Raw genomic sequence first — 27647 nt, forward strand, 5'->3', positions numbered from 1 at the left:
TCTTTTTCAGGTTGGATAGCATAATTATCAAGTTAAGAATTGTCTGGAAACCCTTGCCTAGATGACAAACTACCAGCCTGTTCTCTCTGCTCACACCCATCCCTTGGGACTCATAAACTGAGCTGTGAGAAAGTGCAACAGTGACCTCACTGATCGATCTTTTCTAGCTTCACAGAAATCTGTGAATTAGGCAAGGCAGGCAATGTTATCTCCATTTCACAGAGGAGAAAATTTTTACTCCAGAAATTAAACTGGTACAAGACCTCACAATTTTTAAACGCCAGGCCCCTGACTAGCTTTTCAGATGGCAAATCCTGGGATCTTTCAGTCTGCCACCTTACTCTGTTTATTATTTCTTTTCTCTCCTTTCCTTCTTCAATATAATTTATTTTTTTCTCCCTTTCCTTCTTCAATATAATTTATTTTTTTCTCCCTATTCTTTTTTTTTAAGAACACATCAGTCCTAAAAGACGCATTTTAATCCACATGGTTTTAGGTTGCCTCTCAAGTCATCAGGGGAGATGAGCTTTATATCAGACACTGGGATTACTAGATGTCTTGCAAAAAAAGTGAATCATTTCATTATCCTTCATTTTGTTCAAATCCCTTTTTTATCATGAAGTAATTTTGCTTGAATTTTACAATTGACTTCATCACTTACTTCTGGAAATAGATTGTTTTAATAAATAAGCTGAGGGAAGAGAAATACGATTTAGCTGACAAGGAGGTGTCATCCCTTCACATTGTTCTTGGCTCATGCTTTGGGTGTGTATTCCGTACCCATATTTACCCATGAATTTATTTTCCATGTCAGAAGATGATAGTATTGAAGTCACTATTTTTCAGTGTGTGCTTTGTTTTGCTTATTTTGCTCATGGTGATGGCTTTGTGTGGAGCTAGCCATATGTTCCTTCTCAGTTACATCTGGTTCCAAAAGAAGGTAGCTGTGAGAATCCTGAATAGGATCTGATATCTGTGGAGCGTTTTTCCCCCCCTTCATAAAGTAACCATAGTTCTCTCCGACCTTACTACTATTAACTGCTTCAATTTTCAAGTTTTACCATCCTCAGTTCCCTGCTATCACTCCCAACCACATTGGATTCCACATACATTTGATGACTTGGAAATATTTGAAAACCAAAGTGTTCCTGGACAGAAAAGCTTCCACCTTATTGTTTATGCTTTATTGTAGAGTTCCTGCTTTGTAATTCATTTCACTAAATTTGCTCACGTTGTTCCTCAAATATTTCTATGTAAATACTGTGTTAACTATATTATAACAAAATGCAATCTGGAATATCATTCAGTCTGATAATGCTTGTTGCTAGGCAACCATGTTCTGAAAATAGCAACTGAAGCAGTGCACTATCAGCGTAAGATATCTAAACAATGTAGAGAATGTACAAACTGATCAGACATGTACTGATTTTTACAAATTTGGGATTGTTAAAATGTTTTTTTCCCCCAAAGTAAGAGAAAATGTAAGTCCTTAATTTAAGCTCTTAGTAATTCAGGAAGGTGGAATGACTAATTATTTGTAGAGACAGACAGATCAGGGTTAAAATCCCAGCTCTGTTATTTAATTGCTGAATAACAATGAACAAAATATTTACCCCTTCAGCCTTAGTTTTTATCATTATTATTACAATTGGGATGACAGCTTCCACCTTGTGAGGTTGTTGTAAAGATTCAGTGAAAAGTGTTTCATTTAGTCCCTGGCTCATAGTAAGTGTTCAATAAATTACAGCGATGGTGATGATGATGATGATAGCTTGAAAGTTCATGAAAATTGTCTCTTAGTCCTTTCATATTTGTGAAACAATTGGCACATATTTATTGAGCATTTGCTTTGAGTAATATGCATTTTAATCCACATGGTTTTAGGTTGCCTCTCAAGTCATCAGGGGAGATAAGCTTTATATCAAACACTGGGACTGTACAAATAAGTCTTTGACCCCGAAGAATTTCCAGCTTCCTTTTGGAAATGTATACTAGGGAAAAGATAGTGACTGCCAGGCATATCCAGCTGCCCTCAGCTAGCATAAAAGGTTAATGTGTTGGAGGGAGTGAAAAAGAGGCATCAGGATTGTAGCATAGTGAGGAAAGAAGATGGTGGCATAGGTAAGAATGAAGGATAGGATGGGGCCAAATCATGCAATCTTAAACCAAGGAAAATGCTTGGATTTTAGTCTAGATATCATAGACTCTGAAGTATTTTAAGCAAAGGAAAGGCTCGATCGGATTTATATTTTAAAGATATGCCTGTAAAAACTGGAAAATGGTTTGGTTGGAGGGCGAAAGTGGAATTGGAAGGGCCAGTTAGGAGACTCTTCTAGGCAGTTAATAATGATGGTCCTGACCTGGGTAATAGCCCTGGAAATGGAGAAAAGTGGACAGATTGATACTTTGAAGGAGAATCATCAGGACTTGTGATTTATGGGTTGTACAGAACGAGGGGAAGGGAGGAGTCAAACATGACTCATTTCTAGATTGAGCATTCTGAGTACATAGTGACTGTGAAGAATAAGTAAGATGTCAAGATTAACAAGGAAAGGAACTCAAGGCCTTATTAGGAAATAGCAAGTGGTCCAGTTCAACTTAGGATGATTTATGTGTGTGTCAGGAATGGGATGTGATGGAGTGGCTGAAACAAAGCTGCAAAAGGATTAGTTTGCACAGGTTCATGAATGTCAAGCAAATATATGCAGTTGTGTGGTTTATCCTTTTGTTATTATTTACAATCATATCTGCTATGTGTAGACTTTCTCTTCTACTTTCCCCTCTAGGCAGGCCTAATCCTCAAGGAGGCTTAAATCTTCATCTCTCTTTTGCCATCTGTCTCTCCCTCACCCCAAACTAATAGAATAATCTAATTTATTAGTAAATTTATCAATTTCATCTGTATTTTTTTCTCTATGTGTCTCCATGTCCCATGTCCCACTGTAATCAAGGACCCCATCCTTTAATGACCTCTTTACTTCCATACTTGCCCTGTTCCAACCCATTCTCCCCACTGCACAGTGATTTTTTTTTAAATCTCTAGTACCTTTTGGTGACTTCCCATTGATCTTAAGGTAAAAAATAGGTCATCTCTTAATGTGTCCTAAAGGGTGCTGTACAATCTGACTTCTGCCTACCTTTCCAGCCCTTTCTCATGTCAATCCCTCTGTCTCATATCTCTTTAGACACCCAGCTTTTCTTCAGGCCTCAAACTCATGAGGTTCTTGCCAACATTTGAGCCTTTGCCCATCCTATTCTTTCTGCTTGCAACAATTCTTTCTGTTTTTGCTGGACTGATTGTAACTCATTCTTCAGATCTTTAAGGGTTATCTGGGACCAGCTAATTTAATATTGGTCTACTGTGTCATTCTCAAAACATCCAAAACTTTTTCTTTTATAACACTCACTGTGGCTTGTCTGTCCATCTGTTTAATTCCTTTTTCCTTCATTGTAAGCATCACAAGTGCAGAAAACATGTCTGTGTTTTCATCATTGTATATCCAGTGTCCAGTCATGTCTGGTATACAATAGGTGGTCAATAAACAATTGTTGGGTAAACAGAAGGGTTAAAGCCAAATGACAAGTGGTATAAATCATCTCTCTAATAATAATTACTTTTATAAGTGCTTTACAGTTTTCAGGGTGTTTCACATACATTTTCTTATTTAAAGTAGCTCTTTAAGTTGTATAAGAAGGAATTGGATCAGTGTCAATTATATTAGGATATATAATCAATTAATAGACTTATTTTAAGGCAGAGCTTTTCAGCTGGCAACCTCTTACTATACCCAAATGTGTTCTCCCTTAGGGTAAGGAATTTTACAGGGGTAGTATGAGTGTGGAAAGGAAGGTAGCAATTTTCCCTATGTAGTAGAAGTACGTTTAGCCAACCAAAACTTAACCAACCCACCAAATAAGCTAATATTTCTCAAAAAGAAAATGTTTCACATAAAAAAAAGTAAGTTGAAAATGTAGGAAAAACTTGGTTGAGGCAAGCCATGTGTTATCAAATTAGGGGTAGGCAAGAAAGCTATAAAACATCGGGAAAAATCATAGAAATCTACAATTCTACAGATTGTTCTGCAGGTGCCTTTAATTTTTCGTTCCATTTTAAATAAATTAATGCTGGAACTCCTACAGAATACATAATTGGTATGACATCTGAAAGGAACACTTTAAGAAACTCAAAGCAAAAGACTTGGCTTCCATTCGAGACTGACAAGTAAATATTCATTTATATATTTTAACTTAAAAGTATTTAAGATATATATGTATTACCTTTTGTGACTTCTCTCTTCTCTTGACTGACTTCTAGTCACCCGGAGTAAAATAGTTCCTGTGGATTTGGCATTTTATAGGATGGAGAGGACCTCACTCTAGCTAACTAATGGTAAAATATGTAAAGAACATGGTTTACTACTTGGCTTCACCAGCACTTCTTTACCACTTACCTCTTCTAACCTGGCTTCTTTCTCTCTTCTCCTGAATTTGCTCCCATGGAAATCATCAGTGACCCCCTAAATGCCTACTTTAAATCCCTTTGCTCCGGGCACCTAGGTGGCTCAGTGGTTGAGTCCCTGCCTTTGATCCCGGGGTCCTGGGATCAAGTCCCACATCACGCTACCCACAGAGACCCTGCTTCTCCCTCTGCCTATGTCTCTGCCTCTCTCTGTCTTTCATGAATAAATAAATACAATCTTTTTAAAATAATAAATCCCTTTGCTTATATCTTTTTGGCATTTTATACCACTGCCCTCGCCTCTTGACCTGTAACAACCAGACCACTGTAGGTTTTATTTTGTCTATCTGCATGTTCTTCCCCCTACTTCTTTATGGGGTCATATTTTTTCTTCCTATTTTCTTATCCTATTTCCTTTTCTTCCTATTTTTTTAATACACACAATTTTCACTGCTAGCCTCTTCTATTAGTGTAGTCAAGAAGACTATTTCTCTCTCTGGCCTAGTTACAACATTCTCCTTTGGTACAAAAACTGGAGGGATAATTGAATTATAGTTACAGCAAAAAGAATTAATGAGATGATTATAAGGAGACTGGAATACTGGTGTATTTTGGTCAGTGTGCTCTTTCCCTAGATAATGAAGGAGGAAGATAGCAAATTCCACTGCCTTCAATTTCTCTTTTCCAGGCTTAGTGCACATATTATTTTGTCTCCCTTTATTTTTTTCCAAAGGCTTCTACTTATATGTTTATTAACACTTTTTTTAAAGTTTTTGTTTGATTCCAATTAGTTAACACACAGTATATTCGTTTCAGGTGTACAATATAGTCATTCAACACTTCCATATAGCCCCCCATGCTCATCACAGCAAGTGCACCCCTAATGCCCATTACCTATTTCACCCACCCCACCCCCTCATCCACCTCCCCTCTGGTAACCATCAGTTTGATTCTATAGTTAGGAGTCTGTTTCTTGGTTTGCTTCTCTCTCTCTCTCTCTCTCCTTGGCTCATTTGTTTTGAAACAAGTGTTGGCTGGGATATGGAGAAAGAGGAACCTTCTTGCACTAAGGGAATGAACATTAGTGGGAATGCAAACTGTGCAGCCACTTTCTTCTCCCTTTAAATGTGTTAATGCCACTAGTTAAATGTCAGTTCTCTTCATCACTTTGGGTTTTTTTGGCTTTTTCAGTGAAAGTGTTGATAATATTAAAAAATAATTCCTCCAATGTGTCAAGCATAGTTCTAGATATTTTACACATATTATTTAATCTTCAAAATAATATAATACATTTGGTGTTATGAGCTCCATTGCATAAGTGATGAAATGAAGCATTGGAATATTCAGTAGTTTGCCTAAAATCACACTACTAATAAATACTGATGCCCATGTCTGCTGTTTTGAAAGCCATGTTTTTTCAATGAATGCATTTAAATCTGTAAATTTCTATCTAATCTTTATTTTAATATTCTATGTCATTAGTTCTAAGTATTTCATAATTTCCATTGGGATTCTTTCTTAAACCAAGGGATATTCAAGTGTGTTTTCCCATAATGTGTGAAAATTTTGCTTTTAATTACTTTATTAATTTGCTTAGTAGCTTTTATAGATATCTTTTTTTTTAGATATCTATTTTCATTTTCAAAAGATACAGGTCCTATTCTCAAAGAGGTTTGTTTGAAAGTTTTTATAACAAATAAGAGTAATCAAAAGAAGCTAATATGATATTTCCTAGGAGTTATGAGGATAAGGAATTTAATGGGGATTGTCTCAGAAACATTTTTGTTAAAGTGATGAAATATGAGTTAGGTATTTCAAGAAGGATATAATTTGGGTCAATTGGGTGAAGAAAGGGGATTTTAGGCAAGGAGGCTAATACAAAAGAAGTTATCATGGAATAAATACTGTGTTTCTGGATCATTGACTGAAGCCAATCTTATTTTGCCCCTTGAAACACAGGACATGTCTAATCTCGGTTCCATTCAACGTTACTCAAAAAACAATGTTCATAAGACTACTAAATCTGTGGGAGTATCCTTTTTATAAAAATCACTCTTTCCTCACTTATTATTCCGAATAAGTCTCTTCATTATGACTCTTCTGTTGATGTGTGTTAGTTAAATCTCATCCGTAAAGTGGAATGCTTATAATAGGACATGCCCCTGACTTTAAAGGGTGGTCCCAGAGTGAAACTCATAAGAAATACCGATTATATGATCTTGAATATTGGAATAGTGCCTTTGGGTAACCAAATCCGCAGTGTAGCCATATGACTGGGACAGTTAAGGGGTGGTATATTTACTTTTCATAAGATACAACATTTTGAATGAAGAAGATAATTAGATTGATTAGGTCTTATTTTAGTGTTTAAAAGTTCACACGTAGAATTCCACAGATCTGACTTTGAATCCTAGCTCCCCCAGTTCAAAGGTATAGCCTTAGATGAACTCCTGTACACCTCATTTGCCTCATACCAATACCTATTTCATAGGATTGTTGTGAAGATCAAATCAAAGAACAAGGTAAATCACATGTTATAGTACTTCATATGTTGTAGAAGTTCAACAGGTAGTAGCTAAACATAAGCTTGATTATAAACGCCAGCAAAAGATGAGGCATTTTCCTGTTCATACCAACTCTACTTGATTATAACAATATAAATTATATATACCCCAAATAGTAAAATGTTAAATATGCAAAATATGCATATAAATATTGCTGCTGTATGGATAATGAACCAACCTCAACATAATTAATGTGGCTATTAGTAACATAGGATCACATATTTGTGCTTCATTATTTATTATAACATGTAACCAGTAAGCCTGTCTTTTTAAAAGATACTTTTTTCGTCAAGTCAGTTCTATTTATGGGAATCTTTTCAGAAGGACAAAGGCAGATTAGAAAAGAAATTTCTATTTTTTTAACATTCGTCATGAATGTAAATTTGTACCATTTAACTATTCTCAGTGTAAAATCTTGTCATGTGTATAAAAATAAAAAAAAAAAGATCCCAAATTAAAAAGAAAAAGAAAGAAATTTCCAAAGGAAACCGATATTCTAAAACCTTCATGTACTTCTAGATCTAGGTTAGGAAGTAACAGTTGCAGTGGAGTTGAAAATATATGAGAGTATTGGCAAATAGAAGATAATGCAAGCCAGTCTGTTTGGTTGCTGGCGATGTCTGGGGGAAAAGATTTGCTAATAAATATTTTCTGTCTGCATTTTTATTCAATTACCATAATATTCATAAAAATGAACGAGGAAAATAACCTTTTAACCCAGAAGTGCCAGAGTTTCCGTGTATTATTTCATTGGATGTGCCCAATCCATCTCTGAAATGCTGAGTCTGTCCATAAAGACCTTGTAGTAATGTATGTGACTACAAAGGTGACATCTGTACATTTCCAGGCCAACTTGCCTCTGGCATCTTTGTGATGCCCTTACCTCTAGTTCATTACTGCAAGAACAACACAACCCTGTGCCCTTCTCTGAAACACAGTACATTCTGTAACTTCATATTTTAATCCTCTAAAAATCAATCTGGTTTCAGCTAATTCTCTTGACTGGATAATCCCATTAATAGGAAGCATATCTTCAATAAACTTGTTTTTCTAATTCTTCTGAAGTGATTTCCAAGTGATTTTTAAAAAGATACACTAAACTGCGCTGATCCAGTATTTTGCCTTTACAGTGGACTCTGTTAATAGGCTGAAATTGAAATTATACCCTTTCACACTTCAGTTTGAAAGTTATAATTTAGCCTATTTTTATAGAAATAATTCTCACTCTTAAGTAAAATTAATACAGTAGAATGAAATTATATTATTGGACTCTTTTTTTCATCCAAATTTAGATACTCTAAAATATCATGTCTCCTGAAATAAAACTGCATTCAAATAAAAACCTGATATTATGCAGTTATTCTACATTGACTGGAGAAGCTGTTATCCCTCAACTGCATATTTACTAGTCTCCAGACCTAGAAAATTTTCAAATTTAAAATTATGAAGTGTGATAAAAGGCATAGAGAGGGGGAAAAGGACACATTAATCTAGTTCATATCTCTTAAAAACCTGCTCTGGGCTGGACACAGTGCTAGTCAAACAATTCTCGATGGACTTTGCTATGTAGGGGGGTAGACGACTAGTAAACAAATAACTGGATGAGTGTTATTAAATGCTATTTGCTACGAAGTTATGTTATGGATACCAGCACTGAGGACCTACTTAGATTATGTGATCAGATAAGGCCTCACTGGGCTCTTGAAGGAGGAAAAGCCTGCAGAAGAATATTGCATATAGAAATTAGTCCAAATAGGTAGACAAATTAGCAGTTCCAAACACCTTGAGACAAAATACTGACCAATAACTGAGGGCAGTTCTCAGGTTGGGAGAGTTATATAGGGTACAATGGGATTGGAAATTGGAATAATGGATTTAGCACTTCAATCTCGGCTTGCATGAGACTGAATTTTGCCCTTGATTGTGCCATACAGGAGGAAGTAACTGAATGGTTTACCACTGTCTACCTTATGGGTGGGTATGCTACAATTAGTTAGAAACCACTGGGTAACAGGAAAGTCTAAAATATTCAGAAAGGATTTACTGATTTACCATGGCTTTCACTTGCAAAAGTAATCATCCTATATTAATTGCTTCATTAACTAGCATTGCATGTTGGTATATATTAAAATGTAAAATTTTCTCCTCTTAGTACATTACTCTGTATACAGAGAGATATATATCCTTATCTTGACTCATCATTCTTGATATTCCTCTAGTGCTTCCATCTTGAGGTGTGGATGGCACTTACCTCCTCTAATTTTGTTACAAAGAAAGGGAATATTAAATTGAAAAGGTACGATGGGTCCGATTCTTTTGTGTCGCTATGGAATAGAGATCACTCTTTCAAGTTACTATGTGCTTGAATTGCATATCAGCCCTCTTTTCACCACTGAGCACATTCAACATTGATTATCAGGCACACGTCCTTTGCTTTTGACCTCCTCACCCATTTATTCTTTGGTTTTTGCTGATGGTGCCAGACCTTGGTAGAACATGTGAAGCCAATAAGAACATGATTAGTTCCATTTAATGATAATCGGCCTTCTGGTGTGGTTTCCAGGAATATATTGCATCATTAAAGCAGGAACCACTTATTTGCAAAATCAAAATCATCTAGTTGCTAATGTACTTCTGTTAACATGTTGGTGTTATCCATAGGGAGAAAAGAGTGTGTTCCTTACTATGCTTGCGAAAAGAATTTGTGCTACTTTCTCCTAAGTGGGATTCTTTTTAATACTAAATTTAAGGTATTCAATCCACTAATCCCAGTCTTAGAATGGGAATTTGGTAATTGCAGTCTTTTTTGAAGAAAAGTAAAATAAGTTATATCTGTAGACCAGTGTGTCCCTCTGCATTTTTATTTTTTGACAGCCTACCTGTAATTGGTATAGGATTTTGGCTGGCAGCCAAACTTAGAACAGTCAAATACTACAATTGTTTGTGTCTGTAAGTATTAAGTGCCTTTAGAGTCGAAATGAAATAAGTAACAAGTTTGTAGAGCAGACTGCTGTAGACCAGGATTTTGGCCAATGCTTTGTTTATTCATTTCTGACTCTTTTGGTGTATCTGTATTTCTGTGAAGTATTTTGTGTGTCTTTGTAACCAGTGAGAACGGATTCTTGATTTAAAGCAAAACTTTGTTAAAATGATTCACATTTTCGTGCAAAAAAATTAGATGAAAGCAGAATGCATACAAAGTACCTGAATTACGCTAAGTAATCAGGGTCCGCTTAGATTTGGGCTTTAATTTTTATATATTTATTTAGCAAAATATTGCCCAAAATATGTAGGAAGAGATTTGGATTGGATTGACAAGAAAAGCAGTTCTGAATTTCATAACGCATTCACCAGGGAAACTGTATTGTCAGCAGCAGTAATTACAGTAGGTAATTGTGTCATTTACCCTGTTACAGACCACTGAGTGTGAGGAGCATGGGACACACCAGCTGTCACACCCTGTTAGCTTTCACGTTCTGGGATTTGCAAAATCACACTAGGACTTACTCTTGGTGAATGGGAGGAAAACAAAAATAAACTGAGATTAAAAACTCTTACAGCTTTTACAGACAGACTTTTCTGGAAAACATAAAGTGTTAGTTTCTGACAAGTTGGAAGTCAGCATGGGCATTCCTTTCTTTCATGTTTCTTTCTTATAATCAAAAGCTATTGGGCCAGAAGTAAGTATAACTGAGATCCAGTTCTGCTGCTGATTAACTGTGACCTTGGATGACTCATTTAATCTTGAGCCTTGGTTTCTTCATGTGGTCAATAAAATATTTGCGAAGGATGCAACCTCTATGGTTCACTTTCCCTTTTTAATTCTACTGGGAGTAAATTCTCTTTTAGGTGCCTCAGTTAACACTGGTGAACAAACTGGGGTCTATGCCCCCGTGAAACTTATATTCTAATGGGGAAGATAGACTGTAAATACATAAGCAGACAATTTCACACATAGTGTTGTGAAGAAGGAGTCCAGGTCAGAAAGGAATGTGAGACAGAAGCCTCTCTAAGGAGGAAACCCCCACCCCCCTCAGAGCTGAGGCCTACAATAAATTAGCTAGGGAGCCAGGAAAACAGGTGGGTTAGTAGCATCTCAAGAGGAGGGACAGCAAGGTGTGTTGTCTGTTCAAGGGACAGACAGAGGCCAATGTGGCGGGGAGGGAGAGAGAGGTAGCAGATGGCTTCCCCAGGGCAAACTATGGCCAAAGCAAAGGCTTTAAATTGTGTTCAAAATATGAAGAGAATCCGGGAAGGGTTGAGAGCAAAAGGGATGTCATCATCATTTTAAGTTTTGAAAGAATCATTCTGCCTGCTGTATGAAATAAGGCTAGAGGTGGATATTTTTGCATTTTAACAGAGTACGCTCCAATATATTGGTATTTGTGTGGCCACTTAAAAATACCATGCAATTTCAAACTTCTAGGGAAAATACTTTGTAGGGATATTAGAGAAGATTAATGATTATGATTGAGGTTCTTCTAATATCATTTCTTCTTTCTTAAAAATTGCTTGAGTTCCACTTTACCTTAGATAACAGAGGGTTGGCGGGAAAAATCTCAAGGAAGGAAAAAGTGCTAAGAGTAACTTCATTTGTGCTGGCAAACTGGAGTTTTTCTACTCCATTCAGGAAAGATTTTGAGATATGATAACATGTTGCTAGATTAGATTAAATATGGAATAATGAAAACTTTTCCAGGGATTTTTCTCTAGAATTGTTCAATGGGGACAGAGAGAGGAGAATTTAGGAATATAAATCCAATTAGACCTGAAGAAAGCCTTTTGTTACAAGTATTTGGTATTCAGGCCAGGAGCTTCTTATAACATTCTAGATGGAATTTTCTCTTCTGTTGGTGTATCATGCCAAACTGATTCATTTTTTATGCCTGAAAACATTCAATCAACGAACATGGAAGGAGCATTAATTTCCAGTCAAGCACTGCCAAGCGCTCAGGGTATAGCAGGGGTACGTGCAGAAAGCTTGATGGTAATAATATGTCTGACTTCAGAGCTGAGCTCCATATATCTCTGACTTTTGAAGCTGGATTTGCACTTCAAATATACACACTGCCTTTACTTGAGGGTAAAGGATGTGTAGGGATGGCTAGGAAGTTGATTGGTGTCCATATAGCAGGGCTAATTCTAACTATTCTTTGTTATGTCAGTTGGGCACTAAAAACAAAACCCATCTTCCTTGTCATCAAGGGGATCTCAACCTAGAAGCAAAGAGTGGTAACTAAATAGACAACTGCAATCCGGGGTATTCAGTGCTATGATAGAGGGAAGCACAGGTTAGGCAAAGGTGCTGGGCCACTAAAGCAATTAGGTAGTACCAAAGGAAATGGGAATTTAAAGAAATAGGGCAAATCAATCTCTGTGCTTCTATTTTTCTGTCCTGAAAAAAATATATATATGTATATATATGTGTGTGTGTGTCTCATCAGTATTTATTTTTTTCCTAACATTGTTAGTTAGAAATATATATATCTGAATGATTTACATCTTCTCTTTTAGAGAATTCTGTTTCTCAAAGGTTTCCAATCACAATCCAATCATTTTGTTTTTCATAGCTCTGTGACTTTTAAGAATAGTCATGTCCAACTTTCAAAATGATAATTTTGAGTGAGTGTCTTAGTCTGCTGCAACTATAAACAAAATACCATGGACTGGGTGGCTTAAACAACAAACATTTGTTTCTCATAGTTCTGGAGGCTGGGAAGTCCAAGATGAAGATGGTGGCAAGTTTCTTGTTTGGGGACAGCTCACTTCCTGGTTCATAGATGACTGTCTTCTCCTTGTGTCCTCACATGGTGGAAGAGATGAGGGATCCCTCTAGGGCCTCTTTTGTAAAGGCGTTAATCTCATTCCTGAAGTTTCCACCCCTCCTGTCTAATCATCTCCCAAAGGGTCTACCCCCCTAATACCACCATGCTGGGGGTTTGGCTTCAACATATGAACTTTGGGAAGACACAAATATCGGGCCCATATTTAGTTTATCATTTTGTCTTGGAGTCTACTGGGGTGAGGATGGAGCATGCAGACACCAGATTAGAAGACAGAGAAGCAGAACCGGTCAACAGAGAAGTAGGTCCTACTCAACTCGGTCGATCTGCCACAGAGCCCCAGGATGCTACTCACACCAGCAGCCATTCCTTGGTGACTGCAAATATATCCATTTTGCCCCTTGCCTCCCTCCTTTGTCCCACTTTATCTTACAGGAACATTCTGAATGAGTGAATGGATTCTTATCATTTGTGGGAAGACACGTGCAACATGTTTAAATAACACTAAAAGCAGGAGCCTTTAAATATATTTCCGTGCCAGTTGTACTCCATCCAGGCCCCCAGAGAAGGGAGGAGAGGAAAGAAGGCAGAGATGAGGGAGGTGCTGGGTATAATTAGAGGAGGGAAGAATGAGAGCAGTGAATACAAAGAGCAAATGTTTTCCCCAGAGCGGGACATTGCTGATTGTAATTAAAATATACACTTGCAGTCAGGGAGAAGATTACAAGTTATAATTTTTTAAAACTTTTAATTGCTACTGTGAAGAATAAAAGAAAGCAGGATGAGTCTATTGGAGAGGAGGGTAAGTAAAGCTTGCAGTTTGGAAGCAAGGGCAGGAAGCCGAGATGTCAGAAGATGTGTCATAGAAAGAGAAGGGAGAATGAGGACAGGTGAGATCAGGATTCTTCCTCACTTGCCACTCTGATGTCTCTTGAGCAACATCTTCTGGTCTTGAGGTCAAATTTCTCTTCATATCCAGCCAGCAATCCGATTGGGATCTCAGAGGCCAAAGGCTAAAGGACAAATAATGAGCGTAAGAAGGGAAGAACTGTTGGCTTGTTGAATTGGGGTGCACGCTACCCTGGAAGGTGAATGATGACGGGTTGGTGGATGAAAATCTTCCTCCAATTCCTCTGAACACTTTCAGTGATTCCTGGGACGAGAGCCCCCATGGTGAGAAACAGTGAGAAAAGAATTACTGCATTTGAAGGGAACTCATCAAGTAAAAGTGAGTGATTCAAAATGAGGTTTAGAGTAAAAGCCATTTCAAATTCTTGGAAAGGGTATAATAGAGAGAGAAGAGGCACTCTAACCATATCATCAGAAGAGAAAATCCTTTTCGGATCTTAAAAAAGGTGGCTTTCTCAATGACAGAAAAAAAGATTTTGCTGTACTCCTAAATTGGTTCCTGCCTCTCAAGAACTAAACAAAACACAGGTGTAAATGAGTCACCATCTTGCTACCTAACATCCTTACACATCCAGCGTAGAGAGGTTATATGCATACATATGCATGTCTACACACACACACACACACACACACGCTCTTGTATAATATATTCACACGCAGATCTCTTTATGAACACACATAAAGATGTACATTTATGTGTATTGTTTTTATGAGAAAGCAACATCTATAAGTATCTTCCAGAAAAGAATTCTCTCGTTTATCTTATAACCGTCACAACTCTAAGCATAGAACTTGACACATATTTATAATATCAATAAACATTATTGCAATTAGAAATATTAAAGGATATAAAAGATATTAGCGCTAAAATGTCAAAGAGAATTGCATGCACTATACACAGTACATATAGAAGCGTGAAATAAAAGTGCACAAAAGATATCCATATCTCCTGTTTCATCAAGGATATGGAAAATAACATATGCAATTGTTCAGACTAGAAAATGGACTTCTCTCTTGTATTTTGCTGTGGTAGAGACTCAAATAACATGCCCTAAGAGGTGGATTTTTGTAATGAAGCTCATTTTAAAAATGAAGCCACAGAGTGAAAGGTTGATGGATTGCCTTTGTCCCATAGTCCCAACCCTTTAAAATCTGAGGAATTATTTTATTTTCTGTAAGAAGATAAAAGGTCAGAATACAGTATCTGATCCAACTGTGGGACTCTTCTAAGGTCATCTGAAACTGCAGTGGGGCAGACTGTCTAGGTTGAAATATTGTGGTTGTTTCTTTTAGATAATTTTATGTTTTATTATTTATTTTTTATTTTCTTAGGGAGACGGGAAGAGGGAGTGGGAGAGAGAATTTTAAGCAGGTTCCATGCAGGGCTTGATCTCCCAACCCTGAGATAATGACCTGAGCTGAAATCAGGAGTCCATGCTTAACCAACTGAGCCACCCAGGCACCCTGATAATTTTGTATTTTAAGAGCTCCTTTTTCATATGTATGTTGTTTTTAGACATTTGTTCTGGTATAGTTTGTTGAATATACTCTTTAATATCATTGGGGCTCTTTGTAGGTATTAAAGCAGAACAGGCCTTAAGAGCTTTCAGTGAAAAAAAAAAAAATCACATGGAGTTAGGTGATGATTTTTTTTCTCCAGCAGATTTTCACTAGCTTAATGATCACCTTTCCTTTCTTTCCAATAAATCTAAATAAATGGAAGAACACGTTTCATACCAAATTTAAGGGCAGCACTGACACGAAAACAAGAGCAACAAGCTTGACCTTTTCCTTCGGTGAAGTTAAGTGTCATGGTCTCTTAAGCATTGCATAGGTACTGTTTTAAATGATAAATCCCAGACACGTTACATGGATTTTGGGTGAATATAATATCGGATGTGAAATATTCTGAGAAACTGAAAACATTGATTTTAAAAATAGATTGAAGCCTATTACTCATTCTTTAACATTCAGCAAGTGCCTAAAATGTGTCAGGTGTATGGCAAGAACTGAGGATTCAAAGATCTGTGATAAAAATTCTCTATCTCAAGGAGTATATTGGCTAACAGGGAGTGGGTGAGAGAATGAATAATCCTTGACAGTGTGATAAGGCCTAGTCTAATACTAACATGAACTATTATTCTAAGTGCTTTCCATGCATTACATCAGTTAATTCTTGCAACTCCATGAGGAACAAATAGGGTAACAATCCCTTATATCCAGTTCTGAGCTCCAAAAACCAGACAGCTCTAGAAGTTCACTGTTTATTTTTAAAATTCACTTGGAAGAAAAATTTAATCTGATAGGATGCTCTTTCTCATCTTTGTTTATCCAATTTGAAATGAATAGTCATACTTTCAGTACAAAAACATTTGTTTGATTACTTTACTGAGTACTGTCCCAGATCCTGCTGGAGATTTTACTTGTATACTATTATTAGGTCCATTTAACAGAGGAGGAACCTGTGATTTAGAGAGATAAATGATTTGCCCAAGATGTGACAGTAAAATGCAGAGTTAGGATTGATCACAGGCAACCTGACTCCAAAGTCCAAACTCTTAAATACTATATATTCAGCTTTCAAGTGTTATAATGGAATTGAACCCAAGCGCTCATCTCAATTTTAAGGAAAGTTTTCTAAAGAAGGAGGTATTGTTTGGTTCACATGGGAGGTGAGTTAGACAAAGAAAATGAAGAACTTTCCTGGCAAAAAGCAAGGACACATGAGGAATATACAGTAAATGGCTGGTCTGATCCTTGGCCTTTAATAGAGTTTCAATAAGTGACATTTTAAAATAATGCAATGGGGGAGTTTTAAGTGGTGCACTTTGGTGAGAACAATGTATCATAATGAAAGTCTTGGTGAGTAAGCAGTGCCTTCAGGGCTAGGAAGGACCATGGCATGTCTCTAAAAAAAACTTAAGAGAGCAGAAGAGAGAATGGAGAAGAGAGAGATAGAGAAGATCAGATTTTATTTGAAATGTCATTGTGGTAATGGTTTGGAGATGAACAAAACTGGAGGCAGTATTGTTATCAAGAATCTATTGCAATATTTCAAGGATAAAGGAAATATTTTGTGTCCAAATTTGAGCAACTGAAGAGCAGTGGGATGGAGAGACAAGTGAGGAGTATGGAAATGAGAACAGCCAAGGAAGCAGAACCCAGATGAATTGGTCCCCAGATGTGGTGGGTGATGTGGTGGGAGGAAGGGAAGAGAAGTGGTCCCAGCTTCCTGGTTTGAGAAGAAGAAAACCTTAAGGGTGGATTTAGCTACAGATTCATCTGTGGGTGGGAAATCTGAGAGTGTTCTTTCCTGATGACCTGATAGTCTTCTGTGAAGTTATTGATAGAGTGATGTGCCACGAGTGAGGGACTGAGGATGGGGCAGGCATTTGAAGAGAGAGCAGCATAGCTGCTGAGGGGAAGGAAGGGAAAGCAGATGTACAAACTGTCACTGTAGACTATCTGGAATGCTGTGCATTAGCAAATCTCTAATGTTTGTTTTCACATGTTTGAGATACACTTTATAGTTACTGATTCACTCTTTAACAAATATCCATTGGAGACCAATTTGTGCCCGTCGTGTGGATGTCAGGGATAAATTGATGAATTAGATCTAAGGTATGCTGTCTAGGTAGTTATCTGGCAGATTTGGAGTGGGGAGTATTTATTAAGTTTATTGTCACCATCAATAGAGTAAATTGAATTTCCTAATATGACTTTGCTTCTGTAGTTTGACTTCTTAATTCTTTCTTTGCCATTAAAAAGCAAAGCAAAGCAAACCAGACCAGACTGAAACATGAACAAGAATAACAAAGTTCCCAAAAGTAAGAGACCCACTCCTCTGTTTATCTCCCTACTGTCTCACTCCCAGTCACCCAGATTTGAAACATGCATTATTTTCAAAGTCTTTCTTCCTCTTGGTTCAAAAATTGATTTACTGTGATTCATCCATCAGTTCTATGTTTCAGTTTACTCCTCCTCCACCATGATTTTGTCCATTATTCTGTCCCTCTCCTCAACATGATTGTGGTCCACAAAAGCATAAGAAAATGACTAAGACAAGACTCCTGCCTTAAAGGGATTTGAACCTTATGATTTGGCGCTCGCTTCCCAACTATTCTGTGTCCTGTGGTACTTCCCTATGCTGCATATATATATATATATATATATACATTGCTCAGCACAGTGCTTGCCAGGTGATAAGCACTCAGATTCTATTTGCTTTTCCTCCGTTCTCCTCCTCCTCTTTACCCTTTTGCTTCACCTCTCAATGTTGTACAGACTCCTGTCTCAACTCCCAGTAATAACCTAGTTCTGACTCAAAAGGAGAAGAATCAAAGGAAGAAAGAGGAACTTAAAAGAGAGAGAATGATGCTGGCTTCCATTAGGACACCCACTTTGTTAAGGAGGGTTGGTCTCTCCTCCTCTATGTGTTGTTAATTCCCTAAAAATCAACCCCTGTTTATCATGCCACCTTTTATTGTACAGCTGGAAGTGGCTTTTTATTGCCTGCCAGATAAAATCATGTATTCCTATAGACACTTATTTCCTCACTGTTCCCTTACGGTCATCACCTGTACCAGCTTGGCCACTTCAGGACCCTGCCATAGTCCATGCTTTTACCTGTTGGACCTGTGTTCTCACCGTATAGAATGCTCTTCCCCATTTTCCCCTTTTTCTGTTAAAACCCTTCCCATTTTTCAAGACTCACTTGTTTGGCCTATTGCCTACATAATACTTTCCTAGACCCTTCCCACCTCTCCCTCATTAAGCCTCATGAGATCATCTATAGGTTGTAGCTTTTTATTTTATTTTTTTAAGAATTTATTTATTTATTCATGACAGACACAGGCAGAGGGAGAAGCAGGCTCCACGCAAAGAGCCTGACGTGGGACTTGATCCCTGGTCTCCAGGATCACACCCCAGGCTGAAGGCAGCGCTAAACTGCTGAGCCACCAGGGCTGCCCAGGTTGTAGCTTTTTAAAACACTGAAGGCAAATCCTAGCCTTGTCCTTCCTAGCTACATGATATTGGGCAAGATACATATTTTCTCTAAGAAAGCTCTAGATTCCCATTTACAGAACAGGAATAATAATAGTGCCTCCCAGGAAAGGTTTTTGTGAAGACTGAAGGGGATAATGCATATGAAATGCTTAGTACAGTGCTTCCTAGCATCTAGTAAGCACTCAATAATTAGCTAATGTCATTATTTTTACTATTGTTTTCTCTCTTAAAGCACTGAACACTTTTGAGAATATATCATGGTTATCTATTTATGTCACCAATCCTGTGATGGTTCAAAAGTTTCTTTAGGTCATGAACCCCATGGTGTTCATGTAGCCTTGCATCTTCCAGAGCACTCGAATCACATAGAGAAGCTCCATAAATGCCTTGAAAGAAAAAGTATAAATCATCTGTACACAAACACAAGAATTTGGGTGCCCAACAATGTATCTAGACAAAGACTATTTCATGAAATGCCAGAAGAAAGCAAAGCAAGTTTTTTTGCTGTAAAATCGGAGTTTGGATTACCTTGCAAAACTATTGTAAAGATAGAGGGGAAATTTGAGTGTGCTTTGGTTGTTAAGATTCTTGATCAAATAAGGATTAGGAAGAGTGACTGAGCTTACAAGTGAAAGGACTAGAAGAAAACAAATCAAGCATGTCAGGGAAAAGAAGTCTGAACAAATTCCTAGTTGCCAAACAAAATGAAGAATAGCAAGAAGTCAGTATTGAATTGGTGTGGTCAGTGAACAGCAAACGTGACTAGTGAATTAAAAATACTTGGGTGTTAAAAATGAGTGTTAGTGGGTTTGCTGCCAATGTGGACACTGAATAGGGTTAAAGTATAATTTCTTGTAGTCCCTTTAATACTGTTAAAATTAGGTTTCTGTTAAAATGGCATTGTGGTAGATTTTTCTCTGTAATATAAAGTGACTAAGGTAATTGTAAGAAACAAAGTGAATAGCTTTTGGTAAGTATGATAGCAGGCATTTTTTCCCCTTGATGTAACCATAGAGAGTAGTAAGTTTTAAAATCAAAGAAATGTCCAAAATGCATTTGATTTCAGAAAAGAGTATGAAAAGAGAAAGCTCTGTGAGACATCTACATTTTCTCCACAGAATTGAAATAGAAAAGAAAGGACATTATTTAGCTAATAGAGGCAAAAGAAATTTTCCACTGAAGTAGATAATAAGATGAGAAAGCAACTAATATTTATCAAGTGACTATTCTTTGCCAGGGTCTTTACATCCATCATGTAAGTGTACTTTTTACAACAGTTCTCTAATGTAGGTCTTAATCTCTTCATTTTAAACTTAGAAAGATTGGCTTATTTTCTCAAAGCCAGTGAGAACTAGGAGACAATGGCACCAAAAATCAAGCCTGTGTAGGGCACCTGGGTGGCTCAGTCAGTTAAGCGTTGGACTTTGGCTCAGGTCATGGTGTCAGTGTCCTGGGATCTGCCTGGAGTGGGGCATTGCATGCAATGGGGAATCTGCTTCTCCTTTTTCTCCCTCTGCCCCTTCCCCTGTTCATGCATGCTCTCTCTTCTCTTTCTCTCTCCAATAAATAAATAAATAAAAACTTTTTAAAAAATCAAGCCTGTCTAGGAAACCTACATATCATACTGCATCCCTGCGATTGATCATTAAAATAGTATGTCATTTTCTCATTTTTTCTCCATTGTCCTTTATATTTAGTTATGATCCTAGTATAGAACAGTTGATGGGAGACATTTTAAACCATTCAATGAATGTAACAATGTCCCCAAGAGTCAATAGTCATTAGGACATACATGTTCTGATTGCAGAGAAATGTATTGCTGGTGCCAGTAAACCCAATGTCTTTGTATACCAGACTACTAAATATCAAGGGGAAGGAAGGAGGATGAGGTAAAAAGGAGTTCCAGTTCTTTCTGATAGACCCCCAAATCATCTACCATTTGTTGAATTGTAATACAGAACATTCTTTAAATTCAGTCTGTGCTCAATCTTTGCAAAGATCTGCCATAGAATGATTATTGTGTCAATGTAGTCAGGGACTGTGGGCAAGTCCAAAGTGTTATTTAATTTCATAAGTAGAAATGGCTTATTTTATCTGAGGACTCACAATGTTGCCATTCTTTTTAGAGTCCAGTAAGAGGCCTTAGTGTCGCAGACTGGTGGGCTATCTTGTTCTGATGTTCTTTACCAGCTGGTGTAGGTAACTACCTACTTACCTTGGTAGGAACACATATGAGTGAAATTCATGGATGAGTTTCTGCAACCTCATTGATACCTTACGGCAAGCAATCTAGTCTACAGAAATATAGAAGAGGAAAATGACTAAGTAGCTCTATGTTTTTGAGGTAAATCATCCTTCTAAACAAATAGTTTGATGGCTTTATTTAACAACTCCTAATTTACTCTTCTGTGGGTCTTCTTGCTCCGATTTATTCAGGCTTAAGCCTGAGGGAGCTTGTTCCCCGGCCTCTAATAAGCAGATAATAGTTAAGACCTGAGGTAGGTTGTCACCATGCCTAGAGCCATATCCTGCCACATTCTAAGAAAGAATTTACTCATTGTAAATTTATATTCCAGGGAACACTTGGGTCAGGGAAAGTAAAGAAGCTTTCTTTATGGCACTTAAACTGTATGTTCTGATAGCTGCTGTTTTCCCAACATTTCTGGAATTTGGACAGGAGAATAGAAGATGCAGCATAGACAATATGATTCTTGTGACTGAAAAAATCCATCAGAGGAAAGGAAAGATTCTCTGAGGATAGTGAATGTGTATTATAATCTCTTACCAGAAGAGCAGAATCTAGAGTGTAAAAGTGTCAGAGGATCTAGTAGATTGGTGGGGGATGTGAAGCAGTATTATCCAAAAGCAGTGGACCTTGTTGCCAGGGCCTGGCCGGGTGTCAGAGGAGAGAACTCTTGGATAGTGGAGGTGTCTGTTTGCCAAACTGCATTAATGTTGAACTTCCAGAGATTTTTGCATTGGAGGAATGAATGCTTGAGTCTAAGTCCTATGAGCTAGTCACTTTGTCTCACAAGTGTTTGTACTTGACCTTATAGGTATCTTAATTTTCTTTTGAAAACTTCCCTCAATCTTGTGAAAATACAGATTTTAGTATGAATAGAAAGTTACTTCAGTCCTTTGCCCTAAGGACTTCTATAATTTTACTAATGCTCTTAATGTCTTAAGAATACCAAATAATGCAAAAAAGAGATAACTTCCTAGTTGGGAAGCAATGGAGAACTCCATATATAAAGAAAAGATGTTAAATGGTATAAATATTAAAAACCAAAGCCTCTGGACAATTGCAAAGGAGAACACTGGGATATAAAAAATAGATTAGAGGGGATCCCTGGGTGGCTCAGTGGTTTAGCGCCTGCCTTTGGCTCAGGGCATGATCCTGGAGTCCTGGGATTGAGTCCCACATCAGGCTCTGTGCATGGAGCCTGCTTCTCCCTCTGCCTGTGTCTCTGCCCTCTCTCTCTCTCTCTCTCTCTCTCTCTTTCTCTCTCTCTCTCTTTCTCTCTCTCTCTGTCTCTCATGAATAAATAAAATCTTTAAAAAAATAGATTAGGGAAAACACACACATTAAATGTGTCAGGCAGTCCTACTGCATGCCAGTCACTGGCTAGTTCTTGCAGTCAGACGTGATTCACAGCTCTGCCCTTACCAGCTGTGTGATCTCAGGCAAGCTACTTGACCTCCCCAAGCCCAGTTTAATTTTTTTTTAAATAATGATAGTGTTTCCTAATTAACATGAAGATTAAATGAATTAGTGTATATTACGAAGTATGTGGTATGCAGTAAGCACTGAATTGTAGCTACAGTTTTTACAAATCATTCAGGTTCATTCAAATGTGTAAGAGCCTCGAGATTCCAAAAACAAAAGAAGTACTGTTTCAATTAGAGTCTGCACCTTCCCTACACACATAAAAACATCCACATCAAATGCTCCATTCTCCATGAAGTCAGTCTTGAATTCCTGTCTGACCCAATGAGATGATTTCTTTCCCTTTTGATCTCTGGAGCTCTCTGTAAACAGGAGTTTCTTCTTCACTTTGGTCTTTTTCATAACAAAGCCACATATTAAAGGCTTTTGTGTTTTTGTCTTATCTACCCAACTAAACTAGAAGCTTTTTGAGGGAGCTACCATGTATAATCACATATTTTTATAATCATATTTTTAATCCCAAGAAAATTGTAGTACACGGCGGCGGACCTTGAAGAAAATTGCATGTAATTGAACTAAGATGTAGCTATATTTAAATTACTTTTTGCTCCTATTTTCCGTAGTATTTGCATTTTGTGTCATAGTGAAATTCTTGAACAGAACATGTGCTATGTGTATTGTATGTCTGTGTTGAAAACATAGTAAGAAAAGCCGTATGAATTTTAACGTGGCCATTTTTGTCTCTAGATAGTACATTCATTCTGGAAACAGCTCAATATGAATACCAAATTTCAAGCTCAATTTAAATCCAACTGTATGTAACTATGACCGATGATGACCTGTTAGGTATGGAGTCTTAAAATGATTTAAGACATTAAGCTACTCAGGTTAGGAGTTGATCAGTGAAACTAAAGTATTGTTGTTCTATGTGACATTTGCATTTAGATAAGTCCAAGTGTATATATTATCACTTTTTTTTTCTGTAGAGAAATTTGAATATATTGACCCTTGTCACCGGTAGGAAATCAGTTTTACAGAGTACATAAAGATGCTTAGCAAATTATGCCACATAGAACAAATCTTTGCCAGCTATCCCTGTAAGATTAATGATTCTACATGTAATATACTGTGATGATTGACAACTACATTACTTTTGCTTAGTACTGTTGAGTGGTGGTGTTTTCTTCCTGAATGTTGGTTTTTCCATTTTATTTAAATTTAAAATGTATCGATACAAAATGTGATCAATTTTGGTTAAAATAATCATATGCTAATATTTTTAATGAAGACCAGTTACAGAAAGTTGTATTTGGTTTCAATCCCAGCTTTTACCTGGACTCTCAAGTACATGAGAACAGTGGAAGTCTTAACTGAGGATGTGAAAATAGCATTGAAACTGGATATTATGAACATCACATCTGAAATGTCTGCTTTTCAATATATGTGAAATAAAACTTGGAATTCATTTACTGCTGCATCCTGCCGCCCTCTTCTCAAACACTGCCACATAATATTGATTTAAATGTTATCTTAATATTTCCCTCCTTATTTAATTTATTATATGTTACAAATGTTGGAGGAAGTATTAAAAAAAGGAGAGACTCACTAGTGGGCTACTGGTGGAGTCCTTAGGGATCTGTGATTCAGGGAAAAGGCAAGAAGTTGACATTTGACCAAAGCTGGAGAGAGAGCAGCAATAATTAACTATTTATTGAGATGACCTTATAGAATATTTGCTCCTTGCCTCATTCACATTCTGTTTTGTGAAGGGCTATCAAATTAAAGTTAATTCTTCTGTGAGACATATGCATTTTTAAAAACTTTTTCTAAGGTCACAATTTACTGTTAGCTGATGATAGTAAGTGTAACCAACTCTAAGTAGTGTGAAAAATTCTAAAGTGACCATGCAAAGGAATTAATACTTTCTGTTTTCAAAGTATGTCTTGCTACCTTAATTAATATTTGAAATATCCCAAATAGAATATCACCATAGTAAATTAGTTGAAAGGAAAAAAACACAGTTTAGGTTTTTGGTGGCCTCCTATGTGGCATCTTGTCTACAACTGAACAAATTGGGATTAGCTTAAATTATAAAGGTAGAGGAAGTATTTCCTAGCTTTAGTCCTCTGGTCATTTATTCTTTTAATTATTTATTTAAGAAACATCATTTGAACGCTGAAGTGAAATGAAGTACTAACAAAAGGACAAAATTCTTGGCGTGCCTGTCTGGCTCAGTCAGTTAAGCACCTGCCTTCAGCTCAGGTCATGATCCCAGGGTGCTGGGATTGAGCCCTATGTTGGGCTCCCTGCTCCACAGGGAGCCTGCTTCTCCCTTTCTCTCTGCTGCTCCCTCTGCTGTGCACACACACTCTCTCTCTGTGTCAAATAAATAAATAAAATATTTTTTAAAAATACAAAATTCTTGTCCAAAAATTAACAGTTCCCAGTAGGGCATGAAGATGGAGAATCAAGGAGAAATAGACATTTCTGATAAAATATGGTAACAGGGCCTTGTATGTGCTGCTAGGGAAAATAGCCAGCAGTCCCTAACTCTTCAATGGGAGGAGGGAAGAAATGTATTTGTACATAAAATAAGCCTTGTTAGTGTGTTCTTTAGAAGTGGTAGGAGTCTGCTTGGAGAATCCATGAGGCAGGCACCTCAGGCACAGGGAACGATGTGGGTAAAAGTGTGCGTGGGTGTATTTCCAAACCTGAAAACTGTCTTTACCCTTGGATTGCTCAGAAGCACGCTTACTCACTTCAGTGACCTTGGGAGTAGATGACAACAGCAGTAACCAGATACCGAATTGTGTAATTAATTAAAGTGTACGGGAATTATCATACTAGGTGCTAAACTGCATCTTGTTAGGTCCCTCCTCTACCCAGTGAGTTCCGTCTAATTAAGAAGACAACCAAGGCAGAGATGAAAACAGCATCAAATCAATCAGCAGCTGTCTTTAAAGAGCCTACGGCTGTCCATATAGAGATTTATGGATTAACTGCAGCACTTTGAATTGCACTGGGAAGAAAATTGGCAGCAGGTGCAAACTTCAGAGTGTAGATTTATTTTGCTTCAGGCAGCCCAACCCAGAGGAAGGTAGACTGCCCATTCCTGTCCCTCTGAAATTTTATAGTGGTCCAACAGTAGCCCCTATCAGGAGACCCATGTGTAATCCAGGTACTTTCTAATCTATTATCGATAGGCATGAATTTATAAAAACTGAAAGTTTCGGATACTAGATGATAAAGGTGGAATTTTGTACAATTTGGAAACTCAGCCAGAGATTTGGAGGATAAGATATCTATTCATGCAATTCTAAAACCTTAATGATTGAGAGCTCTCTTTCCTCTGAAAGATTATTGGGAATAACGTCTAAGAATTTTATTACAGAGCTATAGTTCAAACTATTATAACTTTGTGCTTAGATACAACACAGGGTATAAGATGTTAATCTTTATTTGAAAAAAAAATAGCATTCTATTTTAGTAGTTGAATGAAGTGATTTTAGTCTAATTCCAACATGCCCAAAGCAACTTTTTTCAAAGTTAGAGATACATTACTATTATAATATATTGTCTGGAATAATATATATATTGTCTAGAATACAGAGTTCTAAAACGAAGAGCAAATATATCTTTTTTGCTTTGATGATTTATTTCCTAGTGAATTAATAGCTCAGTTAATATAAGTGGATTAAAATATATTTTTAATTTTAGGTCTAAGTAGTATTTATGTAAGAGACCAAGTGATAAGTAGTGCCAGTAGGGATTTTGCTGAACTAGTTTGTATACATTTCCTCACTTACATTTCATTTCCTGCTCATCTGGATTTTGATGTCAGATCTGTTTTCTTTCTCATATTCGCTGCATTTATATTTTCCCCTGCATTTTATTCCCTGCATTTATATTTTTGCTGAACACTGAGCTAGAATTCCAACGTTACCTAATAACTCCTGTGAACTTGGGCAGGCGACTTATGTGCTCTGAGCCACTATTGACTCATTTTTAATATGGTCATAATGATATTGGTTCTGCCTCTCTCACAGGGGTGCTAGGAGAATCAGATGATTCAGTGCTTTCTGAAGTGTCAAGTTGCACACAGTGAAAGGAAGCATCATATTGATTGTATGTTTTAAAGTTTGCCTTTGCACATATCAAAAAGGCAAGTTGTCTTCTTTAACAGAACTCTGATGCATTCTTTGCAGAAGGAGAGAACTTCCTACGGAGATCAGATATTCTCCCGGTAGTTTGCATGGGTCTCTTTGTGTCTGGAAGTAGGGGTGTAGGTGTTAACAGGTGTTAACTGCACCCTAACTCCCAGAGCTTCAACTCCATTTTCCTGCAGGCCAGGATTCATGAAGCAATACACTCTCACATCCTTCCCTAGCACCCTTTTCATGCTACAGGGTGAAAGGTTAGGGACCAGATTTATGTCATGAGAATAACAACCACAGCAACTGTATACAGTGGCTCTGGGATCCACTTCTGAGAATTATCCACACTCTTGCCTCTCTTCTTCTTCCATCCCTTCTTCCTCTTGGTCTTCTGTCCAAATCCTTTTGCATTCAAGGTTTGTGAGTGTATAAACTATGTATGCCTGTCCAGAAAAGTATGCAATACTTCAAAAAGAGGAGCTCTTCTTTAATATATACTTTGTGTAGGTCTGTGTTTGAAAGAACCAAGATGCAGGTACAGTTTAAAATGCAGTCTCTTTGAAAATCTAGCCTTGAGTAACAAGATGGTATTTCTCATTTCAGAACATGATGAGTGTATCACAAATCAGCACAACTGTGATGAAAATGCCTTATGCTTCAATACTGTTGGAGGACACAACTGTGTTTGCAAGCCAGGCTATACGGGGAATGGAACCACATGCAAAGGTAAAAGATTTAAACACTAGTGCCTGTTCCATTAGGGTAATGCAGTCCATCTTCACCCCACTCCGCTCCTCATCACCGTTATTTCCCTCCTGGGTACTTCCCGCAGCCACTGAGAGCTTTGCAGTGTGGCTCACAGTCTCCCTCCCGGGTTATGGTGGTGTTTAAGTGGCCAAACTGTTCAACGATATTGATTTGATGGTCCTTGACCTTCACCACTGTGGTTTCCGTCTCTCTTCTAGTCCAGCAGACCATACCCATAATCACGCTCCAGCACTATTGTACGGAACCGTTCCACATGTGAAATCTTAAACTTCAACTTTTTATTGTCTCTTTTTTAAGACTTTATTTATTTATTCATGAGAGACACACGGAGTGAGG

The 27647-nt window shown here is 37.4% G+C and overlaps 1 protein-coding gene and 1 long non-coding RNA gene across 3 annotated transcripts in view; both read left to right on the forward strand.

Moving 5' to 3' along the window:
* The window catches only part of NELL2 (neural EGFL like 2), a 381434-nt gene that overhangs the window by 255799 nt on the left and 97988 nt on the right, over positions 1 to 27647 (forward strand). For both annotated transcript variants that reach the window (XM_072798247.1, XM_072798246.1), the window contains exon 15: positions 27147 to 27269. In XM_072798247.1, the coding sequence (XP_072654348.1) occupies positions 27147 to 27269 (123 nt within the window). The remainder of the gene's footprint in view (positions 1 to 27146; positions 27270 to 27647) is intronic.
* Positions 1352 to 6522, forward strand: LOC140617234 (uncharacterized). The gene is made up of 3 exons (XR_012017455.1): positions 1352 to 1481; positions 4316 to 4390; positions 6419 to 6522. It is a non-coding gene; the product is annotated as an uncharacterized lncRNA (long non-coding RNA).

This window comes from Canis lupus, chromosome 25 (genome assembly GCF_048164855.1).
Source record: "Canis lupus baileyi chromosome 25, mCanLup2.hap1, whole genome shotgun sequence".
Taxonomy (NCBI): Eukaryota; Metazoa; Chordata; class Mammalia; order Carnivora; family Canidae; genus Canis; species Canis lupus.